Here is a 21,952-nt window from a genome sequence, read left to right on the forward strand (position 1 = left end):
ATTAGATCTGCCTACAAAACTTAGGAAAAAGGAATCTCTGCTTCTCAGTTAAGCCTCCCTTGAACATTTAAGTTAATTTTTACGCAGCAAAATTTCCAAAGTTCTCATTTCTGAAATACCGATTTTTGTAAGTGAAAAGAGTTCAACTGCCTTAAAACATGGATGCAATGGGTTTGCCTGTACTCATTTTATAGGGTTCTGTAAATTTTATATGATGCGATTGATAAGATTTCTTTCAGAAAAGCCTTCAGGTGATTCAAATTGAAAACCTACACGATTAGGTTTCTTCTTTTTGGTAGAGGAAATAGGGAGATCATCACTTTCTTCAGAGCTGCTGCTTTGGGACATTTCAAGTTTCCTTTTCCGAGGAGTAGCTGGAAATACAAATGTAAGCTTTAAAAGCAAAGACCTATTGCTCTTTATTTTTTAACCACAGATCAACATATATATGTACAGTCACCCAATCAGCACAAACCTGAAATCGATCTCCCAGACCTTCATAAACATTTCTATGTTGATGCTCATTTCTGAATGAAGAATAAATACAGCACCAGAGTAATCATATTTTAGTCTATAGTTAAACATATGATATGCAAATGCTACATTATGCAGTTGTGTCAGGATAATTTTAAAATGTTAGCTTGTCACTTTACTTATGAGCAAATGCTGTACAAGGTTAAGCTGAAGATTAAAAATAGAATTGAGCATTTTTAATCCTTCCAATTTAGTTACTCTTCCTCAATACCCATCTCAAACTTCAGGCCCAACTGATGTTCGCGATAGGCTAACACTCCTCACTTTTATACTCCATCTCTTCAGGAAAAGTGCCAAAAAACTTAATTTGCCCTCATTACTTACTGCACATACATAGTAATTTTGTTTGTCTTGTGCACAAGGACATAAAAAACTTCTACATCAAAGCATTTTGAAGTTTCCATTTAGATTATGCAAAATACAAAATATAAATAGCAAATGTTTTTGTAAGCATGTACATAAAATGAGTGTAACTAAAGTCAATGTCAGTTGGTCCCTTACAAAATTAGACTTTCCATTTTGGTCAGAAAAGTGAAAAGGTTAAACTCATCTATTTCACATTAAACACTATCTGCCACATTTTGGCTTCGTCCCCCAACCTACCCATATCCATTTGTAAGCTAGGTGATAGAGCATTTTATCCCGACAGCCAAGTCAACAGTTGAAGCCCTGAGGACTTAACCCTATGTCACCGTTAGTTACAACTTGTCATTTATTCAAAACCTGCTTTTGTAGATGAGCCAATTCTCCATGCAAATTACTACCCTGGATGTAGGTTTGCTCGCTGAGTTGGAAGGTTCATTTTCAGACATTTCGTTACCATACTAGGTAACATGAGCAGTGAACCTCCAGATGAAGCACTGGTGGTATGGCCTGCTTTCTATTTGTGTGTTTAGGTTTCCTTGGGATGGTGATGTCATTTTCAGGTGGCGAAATCATTTCCGGTTCTTTTTCTGAGGGGGTAGCAAATGGGATCCAAATCAACGTGTTTGTTGACATTATCACAATCATTTAGAGCATTGTTCCTTCACCAGATGAAGTGCTGATTTCACCTGACAAAGGAGCAGCACTTCGAAAGCTTATCATTTCACATAAACCTTTTGGATTATAACTTGGTGTCGTGTGACTTCTGACTTTACAACCTTGACATTACTTGTCACTACGGAATGGTTTCAATGTCCTCCACCATGAAAACTGAGGCAGAGTACCGATTTAATGTCATTGCCATTTGTATTCCTCACCACCAACACCCCAATCTAATTCTCCAAGGGACCAACCAAATTCACTTTAGCTGCTCTCTTCATTTTTATATCCTTCTAAAAATGTTTGCTACTCATGCTTTATATTTTGCACTAGCCTTCTTTCACAATTAATCTAATGGCTTATTATGCTTTGGTTACTCATTGTTGGTCTTTAAACATTCCCCAATTCAACTGGCAACTGACATTGGCAATATGGTGTACCTTAGTTTTTCCCTCATTTTTAACCTCCTTGCTTAGCTAGTATCAGTAAAAACCTGACCAATGAATATTCTGAAAATCTTGATTTTCAGTGAATTGATGGGATATTTAGTAACTGCATTAAAAAGGTGTCATACTTGTTGTCTGAAACAATAAGAACACAAGAACATAAAAACTAGGAGTAGGTAATTCTGACTAGAGTCTGCTCCACCATTTAATATGATCATGGCTGATCTCATCTCAGCCTCAACTCCACTTTCTTGCCTGCTCTTCATCACCCCTCAACCTGCAATATTAATTGCAGTTTAATTGACTGTACAAACCAGTCCCTTTACAGAATGACAATTTATCCTGTACCTGGTTTAACAATAAAGATGCAGAAACACAGTTGCTTTCAGTACACAATATATTTTGCCATGCTTTAAAATAATTACTAGGATATAGACAATGGCAAATTTGACATTTATTGCCCACTATGGTTACCCTGAGAATGTGATTCAGCCATCCTCCCTTCCTTTTAAGAATGTACCTACCCCATCTGTTCAGACTCATTCCGTCCAAACAAAGGCCAACTTTCTTGATTTTCTGGTTTTATGTTGCTGGTATCTTCCAATCTAAAGATGCACTCCACATCTGATTTACTTTTCCCAATAGTAGGATGCAATAGAAATGAACAGAAGATGGTACATTTAAAGCAAGTCTCTATTTAACTGCACCATAGGGAATATGAAAGCATTTGGTCATGGTATCGGACCAGTAATCCGGAAACCCAGGCTAAATGGTGACAATTATTCAATTCCTAACATGAAAGTTAATGGAACTCAAAGCTAGTACATGAAACCAATGTTGATCATCATTGGACGAAGTGAATGTTTGCAGGTATGGTGTAACTCAAATGGTTGCTTTGTCCTGGATGGTCTCAACCTCACTGTTATTGGAGCTGCACTCATCAAGACAATTGAGGAGTATTCCATCACTCTCCTGACTTATCAATGTTGGACAGGCTTTGGAGAGTCACGAGACAAGTTACCTACTGCCCCTGACCTGCTCTTGTAGACAGCATTAGCAAGCCCTGTTTCTAGTCAATAAAATGTTGACAGCAGCAGGATTCAGTGACAATAATGCCATTGAATGTTAGGCACAGAGAATGCAAGAACATTTTACCTAACCAACACCTTAGTCTTGAGCACCATACCACATGTGATCTTGTTGACTCATTATGGAGAATGGTTTATTCTTGTTAACAACAGTGTTCCAATTCCATGAAAGGATTAAAGAAAATCAAGCTTCAACTCCTGTTATTTTGTCATTTAGTTTGTTCTCAACAAAAGTTCTCAAATGCCAATCAGCAGTTACTGCCTTTAAAGAAAAAGTTCTTTGTTTGACATGATCTTGACAATTCCTTTATTGTTGCACAAAGAGGAGTCATCCAGCAACTGATTAAAAACAGTTCTCACATTTATATATACACAGCTGAATAATAATGTATACTTTTTTAAAAAAAGTGTACATTATATACGTAACCAATGCTTCGTATGATTTTAGAATGCAAGGATATACTTTCACATGTAGCCACTCACTTCAAGTGGGATATTTTGATATAATTCACTTATTCTTAATGCACAAATTCATATTTTATGCAAAATGTCACAGCCAAATTTCTACTTCCCACAATTCTTACATAATTGGGCACTTGAAAATGTACTCCTATTTAGACCTGCCATTAAATGAAAATCAAGAATGAAGGTAGTAGTCTTGCCTCCTTCTCCAAACAAGATTAATCCTGCAGCTACTGCTCCATCCAGTGTACTTGTCGATTCAATTATCTAGAAGGTGCGAGAGAAGGCATATCAGACAAAAGTGGATAAAGGAAAAATTCTCAAAGCAAACGTCAGTGAATCCCACTTCAAATAGATCCCCACATTCCTATACTCCAATGAGTTTTCCAGTGAGAAGCTAAAGTCTTAAATTCACTTGCGTGTTTTACAAAGTGTGAAAATCTCTGATGGGAAGCAACAAGGCCAAATATCTTCTTTGGTTTCTGTTCTGGAGAAATCTTAAGAGTATGATTAAAGGTTGGACAAGCACAGGATTGAATTTGGTTGGGATGATATTCTTTACAGGTAAGCAATTTGCTAACACTGGCAGAAAATGTTCACACATGAACTGTTAACATTTGTGATATTAAATGCCATCCAGAAGGGTGGAATGATATCCAAAATCTCAGTTGTTGCAGCAAAGGTGATTCATTCCATCAACTGTACCTATATTGCTCTCTTAAGAAGCAATTTACCCAGTATTATGCCCAAGCCTTTTCCCCAGTTCCTTCTTAAATGCCCAACCAACTAAAGAATATAAAGCCTATCCATTACAGAGACTTGGATATCACAGATGCAGGAATGGTTGTCAGATGTTCCTGGGGTTTTGTTGTTTCAAAAGGAATAGGGAGGGAGGTAAAAGAAGTGGAGGAATCACATTGCTAATCAGAGATTGTATCACAGCTGCAGAAAGGGAGGTCATCAAGACTGGTTGGTCTACTGATTCAGCATGGGTGGAAGTCAGAAACAGGAAAGTAGCAGTCACTTTTCTATAGACCTCCCCCCCAAACCCCACCCCCCGCCAAGGGAACAGAGACATGGAGGAGCAGATTGAGAGGCTGATTTTGCAAAGGTGCAGAACAAACAAGGTTGTTGACATGGATGACTTCAACTTCCCTGACATTGATTGGAGCCTCCTTAGGGCAAATAGTTTGGATGGAGCAGATTTTGTCAGATGTGTCCAGGAAAGATTCCTAACTCAATATGTAGATAGGCTGACTAGAGGAGAGGCCACACTGGATTTGGTGCTTGGCAATGAATCACGTCAGGTGCTTGGCAACGAATCAGATCTCTTGGCGGAAGAGCATTTTAGTGATAGCGATCACAACTCCTTAACCTTTACTATAGAGGGGAACAGATGGGATGGGGAAGTATTTAATTGGGGCGGGGGGGGGGAAGTAAAAGAGAATTACAATGCTATTTGGCAGGAACTGTGAAGCATAAATTGGGAGCAGATATTCTCAGGAAAATTCATGACAGATCTGGAGGTTGTTTACAGCACACCTGCTGCAAGTGCTGGATAGATTCATCCCATTCAGGAAAGGGAGGGATGGTAGGGTGAAGGAACATTGGATGACGAGAGATGTGGAATAATCGAGTCAACAGGAAGAAGGAAACTTACTTCAGATTAAGGAAAAAAGGATCAGACAAGGCTCTAGAAGGTTACAAGATAGCCAGGAAGGAGCTGAAGAATGGGCTTAGGAAAGCTAGAAGGGGGCATTAAAACGTGGGTAGGATTAAGGGAAACCCCAAGGCGTTCTACACTTATGTGAGGAAAAAGATGATGGCCAGAGTAAGGGTAGGGCTGATCAGTGATAGTGGACGGAACTTGTGTCTGGAGTCAGAGGAGGGAGGGAAGGTCCTTAAATGAATACTTTCCTTCAGTATTCATGACTAAGGGGGACCTGGTCGTTTGTGAGGACAGCTTGAACAGACTGATATCCTCAAACAGATTGATGTTAAGGATATTGTGCTGGAAAGTTTGAAAAACATGAGGATAGATAAGTCCCCTGGGCCAGATGGGATATAGCCAAGGTTACTATGGAAAGTGAGGGAAGAGATTACTGCGCCTTTGGCGATGATCTTTGCGTCCTCACTATCCACTGGAGTAATACCAGATGATTGGAGGGTGGCAAATTTTATTCCCTTGTTCAAGAAAGGGAATAGCAAAAACTTGGGCATTACAGACAGTCTTACGTCAGTGCTGGGTACATTATTGGAGAGGATTCTGACAAACAGGATTTATAATTATTTGGAAAAGCATAGTTTAATAAGAGATAGTCAGCGTGGCTTTATGATGGGCAGGTCATGCCTCACAAGCCACATTGAATTCTTTGAGGGTGGAACAGAACTCATTGATTTAGGTACAGAAATGGATGTGGTGTATATGGATTTCAGCAAGGCATTTTATATGGTTCTCCATGGTAAGCTCATTCAGAAAGTAAAGAGGCATGGGATAAAGGGAAATTTGGCTATCTGGATATAGATTTGGCTGACCCATAGAAGACAAAGGATGGTATTCAGCCTGCAGCTCGGTGACCAGTGGTGTTCTGCAGGGATCTGTTCTGGGACCTCTGCGCTTTATGAATTTTTATAAATGACTTGGATGAGGAAGGTGGAAGGATGGGTTAGTGACTTTGCAGATGACATGAAGGTTGGTGGAATTGCGGATAGTGTAGAGAGCTGTTGTAAGTTGCAATGGGACATTGACAGGATGAATAACTAGACTGATAAGTGGCAGATCAATGTCAACCTGGAGAAGTGTGATGTGATTCATTTTGGAAGGTCAAATTTGAATGCAAATTACACGGTTAAAGGCACATTACACGGTTAACAGAAGGGTCTTGGGGTCCACTTTCATAGATCCCTCAAAGTTGCCATCCAAGTTGATAGAGTTGTTAAGGCAGCAGAAGATGCGTTGGTTTTCATTAGAAGGGGGAATGAGTTTAAGAGCTGCAAAGTTCTGCAGCCCTGGTTAGACCACACTTGGAATATTGTGTTCAGTTCTGGTTACCTCATTATAGGAAGGATGTGGAAGCTTTAGAGAGGGCTCAGAGGAGATTTACCAGAATGCAGCCTGGACTGGAGGGCAAGTCTTATGAAGAAAGGTTGAGGGAGCTAAGGATTTTCTCAATGGAGCAAAGAAACAGGAGAGGTGACTCGACAGAAGTGTACATGATGATGAAGGGCATGGGTAGCCAGAGATGTTTTCCCCAGGACAGATATGGCTATCATGAGGGGACATAATTTTAAGGTGACTGGAGGAAGGTTTAAGGAAGATGTCAGTGGTAGGTTATTTATAGAGCGTGGTGGGTACGTGGAAAGCACTGCCAGCAGTGGTAGCAGAGTCAGATACATTAGGGACATTTAAATAACTCTGATAGGTATATGCATGATAGTAAAATGAAGGGTCCGTAGATTAGTTTGATCCGAGAGCAGGATAAGAGGTTGACTCAACATCAAGAGCTGAAGGGCCTGAACTGTTCTATGTTCTAATCAATACCACGGCTTAGAAATTTTAAGCCCTTCAAGACTCCAAATTACTTCTACCTTCACCATGACCAGTGTACATCTTATTCCTTGTTAAAGCCAGCTACAAATTAATTGTTTAATGCTTCTTTCTTTTGGATCCCCAAAAACACCAATCCTTCTTTTACAACCTTTTTACTATTTATAAGCTTAAAGTGAGTCAATGCCTTCATGAGTGATGATAGGAGTCAGTTAGCTAGAAAATAGGGAAAATAAAAATATTATTATTTTACTTGGCTTATGTTATACTGACCACAGAAAGACTGAAAACTTAACATTACTGTCAGCTGGTTTTTTTTTTGGTTAGGCAGTACAATATTCATAAATTAACATACTAAATTATGTGCCACCAGTTACCCAACCAGAACAACCTCCATCATTTTTGTGAAATTTAATGTGACAGAAAATGAAAGAGCACTTGTCTTCACAAGCCCACGATATACAACTCCTAATTTGTATCAAGATATATTAACAATGGTAGCTGGCTACAATTGTGAGCATATTTTCTTTCATAACTCAAGTTTACTCTGATTTCTGCTAACATTCTAATGTAGTTTCTGTCCCAATTCGCCTGTCTAAATGCAGTACTTCACATTTCTCCACACTGAACTGCACCTACCTTCTATTTATTCCTTCCGACAAATTGTTAGCAATGCCATTATTAAAATAGTGGATTAGTGGTGCTGGAAGAGCACAGCAGTTCAGGCAGCATCCAACGAGCAGCAAAATCGACGTTTCGGGCAAAAGCCAAACGTCGATTTCGCTGCTCGTTGGATGCTGCCTGAACTGCTGTGCTCTTCCAGTACCACTAATCCAGTATTTGCTTTCCAGCATCTGCAGTCATTGTTTTTACCTCATTATTAAAATAGGTTAACCTCAAACTTGTTAACATGTCCACATTTTTGTGGATGAGTAAATAAGAGCCAAAGTAGTTGACCAAGGTTAGTTTGCATAAGAATGTGGTGTCATACAATGATGCCAGTCTCTACAGTCATTTTCCCCCACATTATTGACAATAGAAGTTTACCTACTATTGATCTATATATATATATAATGTTCACCCCTTTGTTTATTTTACAGTAGTGACCCTTCAGTCAAAATGCAAGAAAGGAAATGATGGCACTGGTCAGATGTTAAGGTTATACTGCTTTACTGAACCTGAAAATGGGCTGAGCTCACGGATTGTCATTAAATAGAAACACAAGTATTAAGCCTCTGAAAATAAATAACATTCCGTTATTTCTGTGCTGCAGTTTCCTCTAATCTTTTCTGAAATAGCAACTTACACTGTACAGGCAGTGCAAGCACAGCAGTAGCTCTCTCAAAGTTCACACTGGGTCAATTAGTAGGTTTTCTCACAAGCATGCTGGACCTTTTTTTATTACTCTTTTTTAAAAAGAAGGTTCATTGAATATAAAATACAAGATGGGATTGTCTGATTTGTAAATTTTCTGCCTTTCTTGGTACAGAGATACAGAAGGCCAAAACACCCACAAAGTCATTTTGTTTAACATTATTGCAAACCAAAGATCAAAAATATGACTATGGTCAAGAAAATATATGACTCAGAGACAAATACATCAAAGTACAAGTTTCTAATTTAGTAAGACTGTATCTCATTTCATAATCTACTTACCTGCAATAGTTCAGCATCTGTTCTATTTGGAAATATTTCTGTCAGTTTTTGTACTCTGGAAGTAGTAGAATCCTCCAAATTAACAGAATGAGACGAGCCACTGCTGCCCATAAAAGACCCATTTTCTTTAAGGGAAAGCTGTTCATCCTCACCAGATGAAAAGTCAACAGCGTCATTTCTGAATGAAAGGATAATCACAAATAACAAAGGCTAGATATGAATACACATTACATTAATGCAACAGAAATGGGTTGTAAATTAAATCACAATTTTATCCAATGTGTACTTCAAGTATCACGAAAGCTTATACAAGTTTAGGTGCAGTAAAAAAAGATTTTTTGAAAAAATTAATTGGATGTAAATCAGTTGGGATTTGGTCTCTGGTTTTTAGCAGCAACTACAAAAATACATGCACATATCCAGTTGTTACATCACAAGATATTCTCAAAATAGCCAATATTTAACATTTTATCACCAATCCATTATAAGAACTGGCAAACAGATAGGAAAAAAAATCATTGTTTTGTTTTGAAAAATGTTAAATATACGTAGTAAATCACAAAGCACTCAAATCACATTAAGTTGTGTAGATCATTCAGCAAGGAGTTAGTTCAAGCTAACTACCAAACAAACAGTGATACACATTTAAAATGTGCCAAATGCAATCCCAATTAGGTTGCTCCTTCCTCACCAAATCAGAAAACTACAATTACAAATATTTTGATGTGTTGTATGTTATCAGAATACCTCTCAGGAGCTTAAAGGTATTTGAATGAAAACAACCAACTTAGCCCCTTATGGAACATTTGCTACTTCTAGGAGTTTTATAGCTGAAATCCTTGTGTTGCAATAAGCAACAGAAAAAAATCTCATGGATAGCTTGGCATCAAAATTAAACTTATCTCGCACCATATTGAAAACGCTGGAGGTACAGTATGAGACATGTCTAGTAACAAATCTAACTGCTTATTCTTCATAGGCCACATTACTTTTCATTTATCTGACAAACATGCTGCTTCATTAACAGCAGTTAGCTCCCATAGCATGAATACTCACTTGTTGAGCACCCTGTACAAAGAAAGCGTATTACTTCAAGAGCAAAAGATCACACTCATTTCTGTCTGTAGTCAACCCTGAAAAAGTTATCGTACAAATTAAGATTAGTGCGTGTAAATATGTAGAAGCTGCAAGCTGGAGGTGCACATCTATCTTACTATGAGGGAAAAAAGCTAATTCAAGAAGTTATTCTCTTAACTCGTGCTGGAAAGGGGAAAGAGTACAAAATCAATCCATAAATTACTTCAAAAGAAATCCTGAACTGCGTTAGCTCCTGGGTTACGTATCCACACTTTCCAAAAAGAGCATCTTGGATTATCATCAGCCACAATATTTATACGAAAACTTTTCACTCTTAAAAATCTGGTTTCTCAAGTATATTTCAGTCACAAGGCTTATGGTTTAACAACATTAGCAATGAAAATCAGAGATATAGACTTGAAGCAAATCAAACTAAATTGTTTTAGAGTAGACAAACAGGAGGCTGAAAGAACACTACAAGCAAAGCAGCACCATGAAGTAAAATTGTTTGACAGAGCTATATTAACAGACAAATATTAGTTAAATAGGTTATGTGTACTGAATTTTACCATCTCGACATTGCCAAAAGAGGAGTTTCTGAACACAAATTTTCACCCTATGATTGATTACTGTGAACTGATCAGTTACGTAAAACCTGTGGTTAGTTTCTGGTCAGAGGCAACTGCTAGGATATTGATGGAGGGGTTCAGCGAGGTCAACACTGTTGGACGCCAAAAGGAGAATGAATGATTGACTCCCTCTTGCCTGGCACTACATTGATGCATATGCTCTTCACCACTTATCAAGCATGAATGTTGTCCAAAGGTGGACCATGGATGCAAGCATGGTCTGTTTCAGCATCTGAGAAGTTATGAGTTGGAATGAACACAACAATCATTCGCAAATATGCTTACTTTGACCTTACTGAAACAACTAAAGATACCTGGACCTAGGGCACTACTCAGAGGACTTCTGCGGTGACACCCAGGAACTGATTGGTTGCCAACAACTACAACTTTTTTTTTGTGTTCAGTAGGATTTCTGCAATTCGAAAGCTTTCTAATCAATTTTTACTGATTTCAAGTTTAATAGGGCTACTCGATGCCTCAGTCAAATGCAACCTTGGAGTCAAGGACAGTCACCTTCACTTCACCATATCAAATGAGAAATAGGCCTTGAATGATTTAGTGATTTTAGAAAATAAATGTGACACTGATGGGAACCTTATTTGGGAAAAATAACAAAAATCAAACATACAGAAAAAAATACATGAAGAATTTTGCAAAACAGCTCTTAAACCAGTTACATTCGAGTTCTGTGGAAAACTTATCAACCACCAAGAAAACTGAGCTTACTATTTCAAATTCCTTTAATTAACATTTATTTGATTCATGACTATTCTGTAAAATCAGGAGTAAGCAAGTAATATAACAAAAGAAAAAAAGATGGCTTATTTTCCTCAGTAACAGTTATGGAAAGTAAAGTGGAATGGCCAGGACTGGCAGCCTACCATTCCATGGTAGAGATGCTACAGGAAGGATAGAAAAGGAGCAAGAGACAAGGGGGAGTGGCATTTTTGGCTAGGGATAACAACTGTACTCAGGATGGATATTCTGGCGAGTACATCCAGTGAAGTTATTTGGGTGGAACTGAGAAATAAGAAAGGGATGATCACTGTATTGGGATTGTACTATAGACACCCCAATAGTCAGCAGGAAGTTGAGAAGCAAATTTCTTAGGCGATCTCAGTTATCTCAAATTAACAGGGTCATATTGGTAGAGGATTTTAACTTTCCAAATGTAGACTGGGATTGCCATATTGTTAGTGGCTTCGATGAAGAGGAATGCGTTAAATATGAACCAAGAAAAATCTCTTTATTCAGTATGTGGACATACCTATTAGAAAAGGATCAAGCCTGACCTACTCTTGGGAAATAAGGCAGGGCAAGTGACTGAGATATCAGTGGGGCCAGTGATTATCATTCTATTGGTTCTGAAATAGTTATGGAAAAGGAGAGGCCTGATCTAAATGGAAGGAGGGCCAATTTTGATATTATTACACAAATTAATTGGAGGCAGCTATTTGCAGGTAAAGGGACAGTGGGAGACCTTCAAAAATGAGGTAACGAGAGTCCAGAGACAGTATGTTCCTATTAGTGTGAAGGGAAAGGCTGGAAGGTATAGGGGATGCTGGATGACTGGAGAAATTGAGGCTCTGGTCAAGAAACAGAAGGAAGCATACATCAGGCATAAACATATCAAGTGAATCCCTAGAAGAGTACAAGGGCAGGAAGAGTATACTTAAAAGGGAAATCAGTTCAGCAAAAAATAAAGAGGGGACATGAGATAGAACCAAGAGATTCCACAAATACATTAAGGACAAAAGAGTGACAAGGGAGCTAACAGGGCCCCTTAAGGACCAAAAAGGCTGCTTCTGTGTGGACTGCAGGAGGTGGGTGAGATACTAAATGAATATTTCGTGTCAGTATTTACTGTGCAAAAGGATATGGAGGCTGGAGAACAATAGTAATGTCTTGAAAATTGTCCATATTACCTGGGGTGGTGTTGGACATCTTAAAACGTATAAAAGTAGATAAAATCCCAGGCCAGAACTTTGTGGGAAGCTAGGAAAGTGATTGCAGAGCCCGTTGCCAAGACATCAGTGTCACTGATAGCCACAGGTGGGGTGCCGAAGACTGCTGTTCAAGTAACATGGTACCATTATTTAAGAAAAGTGGTAAGGAAAAGTCAAGGGACTTTAGACTGGTGAGCCTTACATCAGTGATGGGCAAGTTGTTAAAGGGGACTCCAAGGAACAGCATTGACATATATTTGGAAATGCAAGGACTGATAAGGGATAGTCAATGTGATTTGGTGCATGGGAAATAGTGTCTCTAACCTGACTGAGCTTTTTGAAGAAGTGACAAAGACAACTGAAGATGACAGAGCAGTGAACATTGTCTATCTGTACTTAAAAGTGTTCAATATGTTCCGTGGGGTATACTGGTTAGTAAGGTTAGATCACATGGAATGCCGGGACAGCTAGCCATTTGATTACAAAATTGGCTTGAAGGTAGGATACAAAGAGTGGTGGTCAATGGTTGCTTTTCGGACTGGATGACTGGGACGAGCTGTATGTCACAAGGACTGATATTGGATCTATTGGTTTTTGTCATTTATGTAAAGGATTTGGATGTGAATATCGGATGGACACCGGCTGACACCAAAATTGGTGGCTTAGTGGACAGCAATGAAGGTTAACTCAAGAGTTCAGCAGGACCTTGATCAGATGGGCCAATGGGTCTAGTGGCAGACAAAGTTTAATCTAGATAAACGTGAGTTACTGCATTTCAGCAAGGCAAATCAGGGCAGGACCTATTTACTTAATGGTACGTTCCTGGTGAGTGTTGCCGAACAACGGGACCTTGGGGTACAAGTTTGATTGTGAAGTCGCAGACAGACATGATAGTGATGAAGGCCTTTCACATGCTTGCCTTTATTGGTCAGTGTATTGAGTATAGGAATTGGATATTCTGTTCTGGCTGTACAGGACATAGACAAGGCAACTTTTGGAATACTGCATTCTATTCTGGTCTCCCTGCTACAGGAAAGATGTCATGAAACTCGAAAGGATTCAGAAAAGAATTACAAGGATGCTGCCAGGACTAAAGGGTTTGACTGATAGGGAAAGGCTGCATAGGCTGGGACTAGTTTCCTGGGGTATCGGAGGCTGAAGAGTGACCTGACAAATGTTTATAAAATCTTGAGGGGCATGGAAGGGGTAAATAAACAAGGTATTTTCCCCAGAGTAAGGAGTCAAAAACTACAGGGCATAGGTTTAAGGTGAGAGGGAAAGGATTTAAAAGGGACCCAAGGGGCAGCCTTTTCACACAGAGGGTGATGCATGTCTGGAATAAGCTGCTGGTGCAGCTACAATATTTGCAAAGGCATGTGGATGGGTATATGAATAGGAAGGGTTTAGAGGGATATGGGCCAAGTGCTGGCAAATGGGACTAGATTAAGTTAGGATATCTGGTCATCATGGTCAAGTTGGTCCGAAGGGTCTGTGTATCTCCATAATTCTATATCATATTTACCACAGGCTTTTAAAATGGATAATTGTTTTATTCAATGACTTTCCCAAACTTATCATCAAAAATACCTCAAGAATACAGACCTAACCTGAGATGCTTGCTGGAACTCTGTTACGTATATATAATTTGGTAACTTGGAATCGAAAGTAGGTGAAAAAATGGCTTTCATTTTTTCAATTAAAAATACAACAGAAAGTAGAGTTGCGAGAAGATTTGTAGCTCAGGTTGAGGTTCTGGATGTAAGTTTGTTCACGGAGTGATGATAGAAATAGAAAGCGGATACTAATACCACTACTTCACTGGAGGCTCACTGGTTACGTTACCTAGTATGGTTACGAATCCTCTGAAAATCAACCATCCAGCTCAGCAAGCAAACTCACATCCACATCAGAAAGTATTTTTGAACATGGTGTACAAAACAGCAGTTACAAAATGTCACTTTATTTCAGCTAATAACTAGCAAAGCTCCTGAGCAGTTAATGGTGATGTTTTGGAGATGCGACCTATACAACCGTCAAACATAGAGGAGCCAGAAGGAAGTACATGGAGAAGAGGCTGACAACTGACAAGTGTTTTGTTAGCAGAACCGCAGGAATCATGGCTGACAGGAAGTCCTGAGTTAGCTGTTGAGAAGTTCCAAAACACTTAGAAGCAACATTCCCTCCAAACTTGGCTACCACTCGGAGATTCTGCCACACACAGATTTGTGTTCCCAGCATTAACTTCCAGTTTTAGAAGCTGCTGCCACACACTGACCTCTGGAGGTCTGTGCAGTTGAAAAGGTTAATTCGAGGAAATATTGCTTCAGCAGTAAAAAGTAACCTTTAGTTGCAGACGGCTGTGGGCATCTCAGAGGTAACTGATGTTGAGCTTAGCAACACAAAAGGATTGCGCAGTACAAAAGAGTTTGTCAACAAAGTGAATGTAAATCAAAACAGGACTAGAGTCATAGAGTCACAGAGATGTACAGCATGAAAACAGACCCTTCGGTCCAACCCGTCCATGCTGACAAGATATCCCAAACCCAATCTAGTCCCACCTGCCAGCACCCAGCCCATATCCCTCCAAACCCTTCCTATTCATATACCCATCCAAATGCCTCTTAAATGTTGCAATTGTACCAGCCTCCACCACATCCTCTGGCAGCTCATTCCATACACATACCACCCTCTGCGTGAAAAAGTTGCCCGTTAGGTCGCTTTTATATCTTTTCCCCCCTCACCCTAAACCTATGCCCTCTAGTTCAGGATTCCCCAAACCCAGGGAAAAGACTTTGTCTATTTACCCTATCCATGCCCTTCAAAATTTTGTAAACTTCTATAAGGTCACCCCTCAGCCTCTGTCGCTCCAGGGAAAACAGCCCCAGCCTGTTCAGCCTCTCCGTATAGCTCAAATCCTGCAACCCTGGCAACATGCTTGTAAATCTTTTCTGAACCCTTTCAAGTTTCACAACATCCTTCCGATAGGAAGGAGACCAGAAATGCACGCAATATTCCAACAGTGGCATAACCAATGCCCTGTACAGCTGCAACATGACCTCCCAACTCCTGTACTCAATACTCTGACCAATAAAGGAAAGCATACCAAATGCCGCCTTCACTATCCTATCTACCTGAGAATCCACTTTCAAGGAGCTGTGAACCTGCACTCCAAGGTCTCTTTGTTCAGTAACACTCCCTCAGACCTGACCATTAAGTGTATAAGCCCTGCTAAGACTTGCTTTCCCAAAATACAGCACTTCGCATTTATCGGAATTAAACTCCATCTGCCACTTCTCTGCCCATTGGTCCATCTGATCAAGATCCTGTTGCAATCTGAGGTAACCCTTTTGCTGCCCACTACAGCTCCAATGTTGGTGTCATCTGCAAACTTACTAATTGTACCTCTTATGCTCACATCCAAACCATTTATGTAAATGACAAAAAGTAGAGGACCCAGCAGCGATCCTTGTGGCGCTCCACTCGTCACAGGCCTCCAGTCTGAAAAACTGGCCTCCACCACCACCTTTTACCTTTGAGCCAGTTCTGTATCCAAATGGCCAGTTCTCCCTGTATTCCAAGATATCTAACCTTACTGATCAGTCTCCCATAGGGAACCTTGTCGACGCCTTACTGAAGTCCATATAGATCACATGTACCTTTCTGCCCTCATCAATCTGCTTTGTTACTACTTCAAAAAACTCAATCAAGTTTGTGAGACATGATTTCCCACGCACAAAGCCATGTTGACTATCCCGAATCAGTCCTTGCCTTTCCAAATACATGTACATCCTGTCCCTCAAGAGTCCCTCTAACAACTTGCCCATCACAGATGTCAGGCTCACTGGTCTATAGTTCACTGGTTTGTCCTTACCACCCTTCTTAAACAGTGGCACCACGTTTGCCAACCTCCAGTCTTCCGGCACCTCACCTTTGACTATCGATGACATAAATATCTCCGCAAGAGGCCTAGCAATCACTTCTCTAGCTTCCCACAGAGCTCTAGGGTACACCTGATCAGGTCCTGAGAATCTATCCACCTTTATGCAATTCAAGACATCCAGCACTTCCTCCTTTGTAATATGAACATTTTGCAAGGTATCACCATCTATTCCCCTACAGTCTATATCTTCCATATCGTTTTTCTTAGTAAATACTGATGCAAAATACTCGTTTAGTATCTGCCCCATTTTCTGCGGCTCCACACAAAGGCTGCCTTACTGATCTTTGAGGGGCCCTATTTTCTCTCTAGTTACCCTTTTATCCTTAACGTATATGTAAAAATCCTTTGGATTCTCCTTAATTCTGTTTGCCAAAGCTATCTCATGTCCCCTTTTTGCCCTCCTGACTTCCCTCTGAAATATACTCCTACTGACTTTATACTCTAAGGAATCATTCGATCTATCCTGTCTATACTATACATATGCTTCCTTCATTTTCTTAATCAAACCCTCAATTTCTTTAGTCATCCAGCATTCCCTATACCGACCAGCCTTTCCTTTCACCCGAACAGGAATATACTTTCTCTGGATTCTCGTTATCTCATTTTTGAAGGCTTCCCATTTTCCAGCTGTACCTTTACGTGCGAACGTTTGCCCCCATCAGCTTTTGAAAGTTCTTGCCTAATACCTTCAAAATTGGCCTTCCTTCAATTTAGAACTTCAACTTTTAGATCTGGTATATCTTTTTCCATCACTATTTTAAGTCTAATAGAATTATGGTTGCTAACCCCAAAGTGCTCTCCCACTGACACTTCAGACACCTGCCCTGCCTTATTTCCCAAGAGCAGGTCAAGTTTTGCACCTTCTCTAGTAGGTACATTCACATACTGAATCAGAAATTTCTTGTACATACTTAAATTCCTCCCCAGCTAAACCCTTAACACTATGGCAGTCCCAGTTTATGTTTGTAAAGTTAAAATCCCCTACCATAATGACCCTATTATTCTTACTAGAAACATGCACTTTGAGTCTAGGTAAATACAATTGTAAATTCCTAATCAAACTACTGCCAAAATATCAGCAATAATTAGCTTGATATTATTGCAGTGAAACATCGAGACAAATATCACTATGCCTAACGAACCAAAGAAACGTACGTTTAATTGCTAGAATTGTATTTTTAAATGTCATGAATGAAATTGGCTGCTGATCCCTCACCCCACACTACAAAAAGCCAACCAAAGCTCAGAGGGAATTTAATCCTATGACATCACAACAGGTGCAAAAACAACTTAAGGAAAGTTACAGTCTGGAGGAAGAAACAAGGATTCTGACTTGTAAAGCCAAACTCTGCAGCCCTGTGAAAGGAGGTGATGAAATTTGAGAAAGGATTGCTCCCCAACAGGAGACACACCATGCATCTGCTTTGTAGGAAATTACAGGGACACTGCTTGAAGCAGCGAGCAGATGACTTTTACTGCCTCAGTCAGAGTTGAGCTGTAAATCAGGAATAACTAATTATTACTGATGAAAAGTACTTGACAATATTTCAGGAATGGCAATGATACAAACTTTTAAAACCACTAAGTACCTGGACTATTACTTTGGCGGCACAGTAGCTAGCACTGCTGCCTCACAGCACCAAGAACCCAGGTTGACTGCCTGTGTCGAGCGTGCACATTCTCCCAGTGTCTGGGCAGGTTTCCTCTGGGTGTTCCAGTTTCATCCCACAGTCCAGGAATATGCAGGTTAGGTGGGTTAAGCTATAGGAAATGCAGGCTTACAGGGATATGATAGAAGTGTGGGTCTGGATGGAAAGCTCTTTGGAGCTGTGGATTCAGTTGGCCTTTGGCCTGCTTCCACACTTCTAAGGTGAAAATCGCCAAATTCCCCCAGCTGATATTTAAATTTGATAAAAGGTAAAAACAATGACTGCAGATGCTGAAAACCAAATACTGGATTAGTGGTTCTGGAAGAGCACAGCAGTTCAGGCAGCATCCAACGAGCAGTGAAATCGACGTTTCGGGCAAAAGCATTTATTCCTGATGAAGGGCTTTTGCCCGAAACGTCGATTTCACTGCTCGTTGGATGCTGCCTGAACTGCTGTGCTCTTCCAGCACCACTAATCCAGTATTTAAATTTGATAGTCAATAGTGTTGCTTCACTCCAATTTAAGAGTGTGTTGTGGTGTTTTGCAGCTGAGTACTACAAAACCTTTGTTGTTAGACTTTCGCTTGCACTCGAGCTCAAAAATTTTTACCCTACATATTGCTGGATCTATTAGTTGATACTAGCAGAGTAACGGCAATAATCTATATTTTAGTCATCTAAGTTTTTAGTCACTTCTCACTCCATATCTCTTCATCCCCACTTTGGTCTTTCAATTCTCCATTTCTCATACTTCAAAATTTACTTCATTTCATTCTTTTGAAGTACTTGGATTGAATGAGTGAAGTCTTTCCAAATGTACGCAACAATCATAATGTACTATGTAGGAAAGCATTAATGAAGTGGTCATGCAGGTAACAATAATCAAGGGATGAAGTAATGCAGACACTGGGAAAACCTCAAATTATTAAGAAAAACCCAACTAGTTTAATGTCAATAATTGAATGATTGATCTAAGTTTACCAGGCAGTAATTAAAACACGCAAACCAAAAAGCTCAAGATTCAATTCCTTTTCTCTCAGCCAGACAGATAAACATCCAGGCTCCCAATTCATCAATGCAATTTAGTGATAGATGTTAAAAATGCAAGTGTATATAACAAGCACAGTTAGAATTGGTCGAATACAATGTCTAAGTTCTTGTCTGGGCACCGGTCCATTTATTTTTTGTGGACCACTGGTCAATTTCTTATTGAATTTATGTTACTTGAACAGAGATTTTGAGTTGCTATGCAGTTGAGAGGGAACACTTGAGTAAAGGTTCACATATGAATATTGAAATTTGAAGGATCAGACATCAGCCAATACTCGTGAAACAAACTGTTCGAAATAGTCAGAGACTGAAATAACAGTAATTTTATTGCAGGATAATGTGACCAAGCATAGTTCACAGATCTAAATTCGAAATGATGACCAATGTAAATTTATTACAAATACTATACAAAATAATACTTACAATTTTTGAATGCATCCATCTGGCCTTCCATTCACTGCCTGACATGATAAATTTTTCTTGCATGTTTCCTCAGTTTCAGATTCAGAGTCGAGAAAAAGGACTCCCTTTTCTTTTCTCCTAAAAAACGATAAAAGGTTCGACTGTTTTCCTTCTGGAGTCTCTGGTACTATGGTCACTAAGGAATTAATAAGGAAACAATAAAGTATTACAATGACTGACTAAGACTTCCAAATGTCAAGATGTATGCTAATATTTAATACTTACTTTCCATGGTTAACTGGTTACAGTGGTAAGTGCTGCAACAAAATTACTGAGACCTCAACCTACCTCTGAACATCGTTCCTGATAAAGGCCATCATTTTGGAAATAACAATAATCTGTTTGCAAAGGACACTATTGTACACACCAGCCTGTAACCAATTTTATCATTTTAAAAATGGCGTACATGGTCACTATAGCTATATACTTTTGTTCCAATGCCAACATTTTTTTTCCAACTATCGGTTAAACATTTGAACTCCATTGTGGTATTATTAAAGATTAGAAATGGTTTTTCAGCTTGTTTACCCAGCCTTTTAATTGTCATTATTTCGCTTGGGAGATCGGAGCTATTTTGAAGAATATCGTCAATTGATTATTTAACAAAAATTCTAGTTTGGTGATACAACATTTAACGACTAACTTCCTAGTGGCTACAATAAATGATAATCAACTAAATTTTCTCCAGCATGTAACAGTAAATTCATGGACAAGTTTTAAAAAAGACAAACTGAATTATGTTAGCCCAATACAAAACTTTTAGCTTGCAACCTACATTGTATTTATTCACTCAAATGCAAATCCCTCAAACCAACTGATATGTCTCCTCATTGCTGAGCTAAGGTCAAACTGCTGCTGTTGTAACAAAATCTGAAGTCTGTGAATTAGACCATAAAAGGAGACACTCTTTGGTCACACACAGCATTGCTCAACACTTTTCACGAACACATAAATGGTTTGCACTGAGGTGCCAGTAGTGGAGGTCGACTATGCAGGGGTCCTGGCTTGCCCTGAACCTCCTTAACAAGTACTCTCATTCTGTCATTATACAGTCGCTTCTTTATTCTTTGCAAGAGGACACAGCTGCCCAATAAGATTACTTATTTTAGAAAAATAAATTACATTTCTGTACCAATAAACAACACTGAAGAGTTGATGAGTAAAGACACAATTGTCAAAGTTTTTAATATTGCATTTATATCACACTGGAGTGCACTGACTGGTTGGCAAGAGGCTTCTTGGGAGGAGCTGTGATGGGCAATGCACCAGTTAATGATGATTACTCATTTGTGCGATAGGCAATTGTCAATGTGACAAATGAATTCAAGTACCACTGTGATGCTAAGTATGCAAGCCATATGTCTCAAAGACTGGTGGATTTTTTTTTCCTCTCTTCCCTTTTACTTTGCTTACCTGTTGGTGAAGAGCTTGGTTGCAGTGATGGCATCGGTGCAGATAAGTGGGCCAAGCAGCACAGACTCATGGCAGCAAGGTTGGAGGGGAGTTCAGATTCTCGGCAGCTTCTGCACTGTGGACGCAGTCCGCGTCTTGGCTCAACATCCAGCTCATCTTAGCTTCTTTTGCCAGCTTTATGGGAAGAAAAACATTCCAGGAGGCTGCAACGGAGAATGCGGTGTGAATCCAGCTGTTCTTTGCAGCTACTACAGTGGTGGGTGAAGACAAGGTGGGACAAGGCACGGGATTCCAATGGTCCAGGTTATCCTTGGGGTTTCTGCAGTGTTTTCAGTGTGATAGCTGGGCTGGTCCAACCTGGCCTGGGAGTTCTTTCAGCCTGCTTTCATCGGAGTCAGTCTGGGTCGCCATGTGGTGACTTTTGGTTAGGCTGTGACTCCGTATTGTGTTTTCTTGCATTGTGATGGGTCCAGCCTGGGGTTCTAATGTTCATTAGGTCCTTGAGCCCAGAGCCATGAAATGGACTAATTGGATTTCCTCTCAAACTTATTTTAAATTTTATTTTCCTTTGTTATATAATGGTGAAAGCAGTGTTATTCTTACATTTTTATTTTTCTAATTTATGACTGTGATTTTATACTTGCGAATTTCTGTCCTACTGGACTTTTTGTATTCTAATTATTTCCCCTAAGAATCTGTACTCAAGAATCTGCATCTAGTTATTTATTTACCTAAAATGGCACTGTAAGCGATAAGTTGTAAACTTTGTCACATGTACTGACGCGAGTACGTGACAATAAAGCTAATTCAATTTAAACTTTTAAACTCTGTGCATGAGAAGTGATCTTCAAACGGAAAAAGTTTTCTCAACAATCTTGTGCATGCAAAGGATTACAAAAGCCATATATTTAGGATTGTCAGTCACACAGAGTGGCATACATATGTGAACAGAAAGTCACATTAATACATAGGACCCAGTTCTTTGCAAACAGCCAAAACATACATGCACTATACCTGTTTTAATTCAACAA

General features: G+C 39.5%; 1 protein-coding gene across 2 annotated transcripts in view; it reads right to left on the reverse strand.

The window, feature by feature from the left end:
• The window catches only part of LOC140485584 (SWI/SNF-related matrix-associated actin-dependent regulator of chromatin subfamily A containing DEAD/H box 1-like), a 125,630-nt gene that overhangs the window by 86,535 nt on the left and 17,143 nt on the right, over positions 1-21,952 (reverse strand). The window contains exons 2-5 of one of the 2 annotated variants that reach the window (XM_072583854.1): positions 19,470-19,644; positions 8,757-8,934; positions 3,754-3,820; positions 274-374 (exon numbers count right to left, since the gene is read on the reverse strand). In XM_072583854.1, coding sequence (XP_072439955.1) covers positions 274-374; positions 3,754-3,820; positions 8,757-8,934; positions 19,470-19,644 — 521 coding nt within the window. Of the gene's footprint in view, positions 1-273; positions 375-2,527; positions 2,663-3,753; positions 3,821-8,756; positions 8,935-19,469; positions 19,645-21,952 lie in introns of those variants that run through there. The other variant, XM_072583855.1, reaches the window with a different exon arrangement.

The sequence above is a fragment of the Chiloscyllium punctatum genome, chromosome 14 (genome assembly GCF_047496795.1).
Source record: "Chiloscyllium punctatum isolate Juve2018m chromosome 14, sChiPun1.3, whole genome shotgun sequence".
In the NCBI taxonomy this organism is placed as follows: Eukaryota; Metazoa; Chordata; class Chondrichthyes; order Orectolobiformes; family Hemiscylliidae; genus Chiloscyllium; species Chiloscyllium punctatum.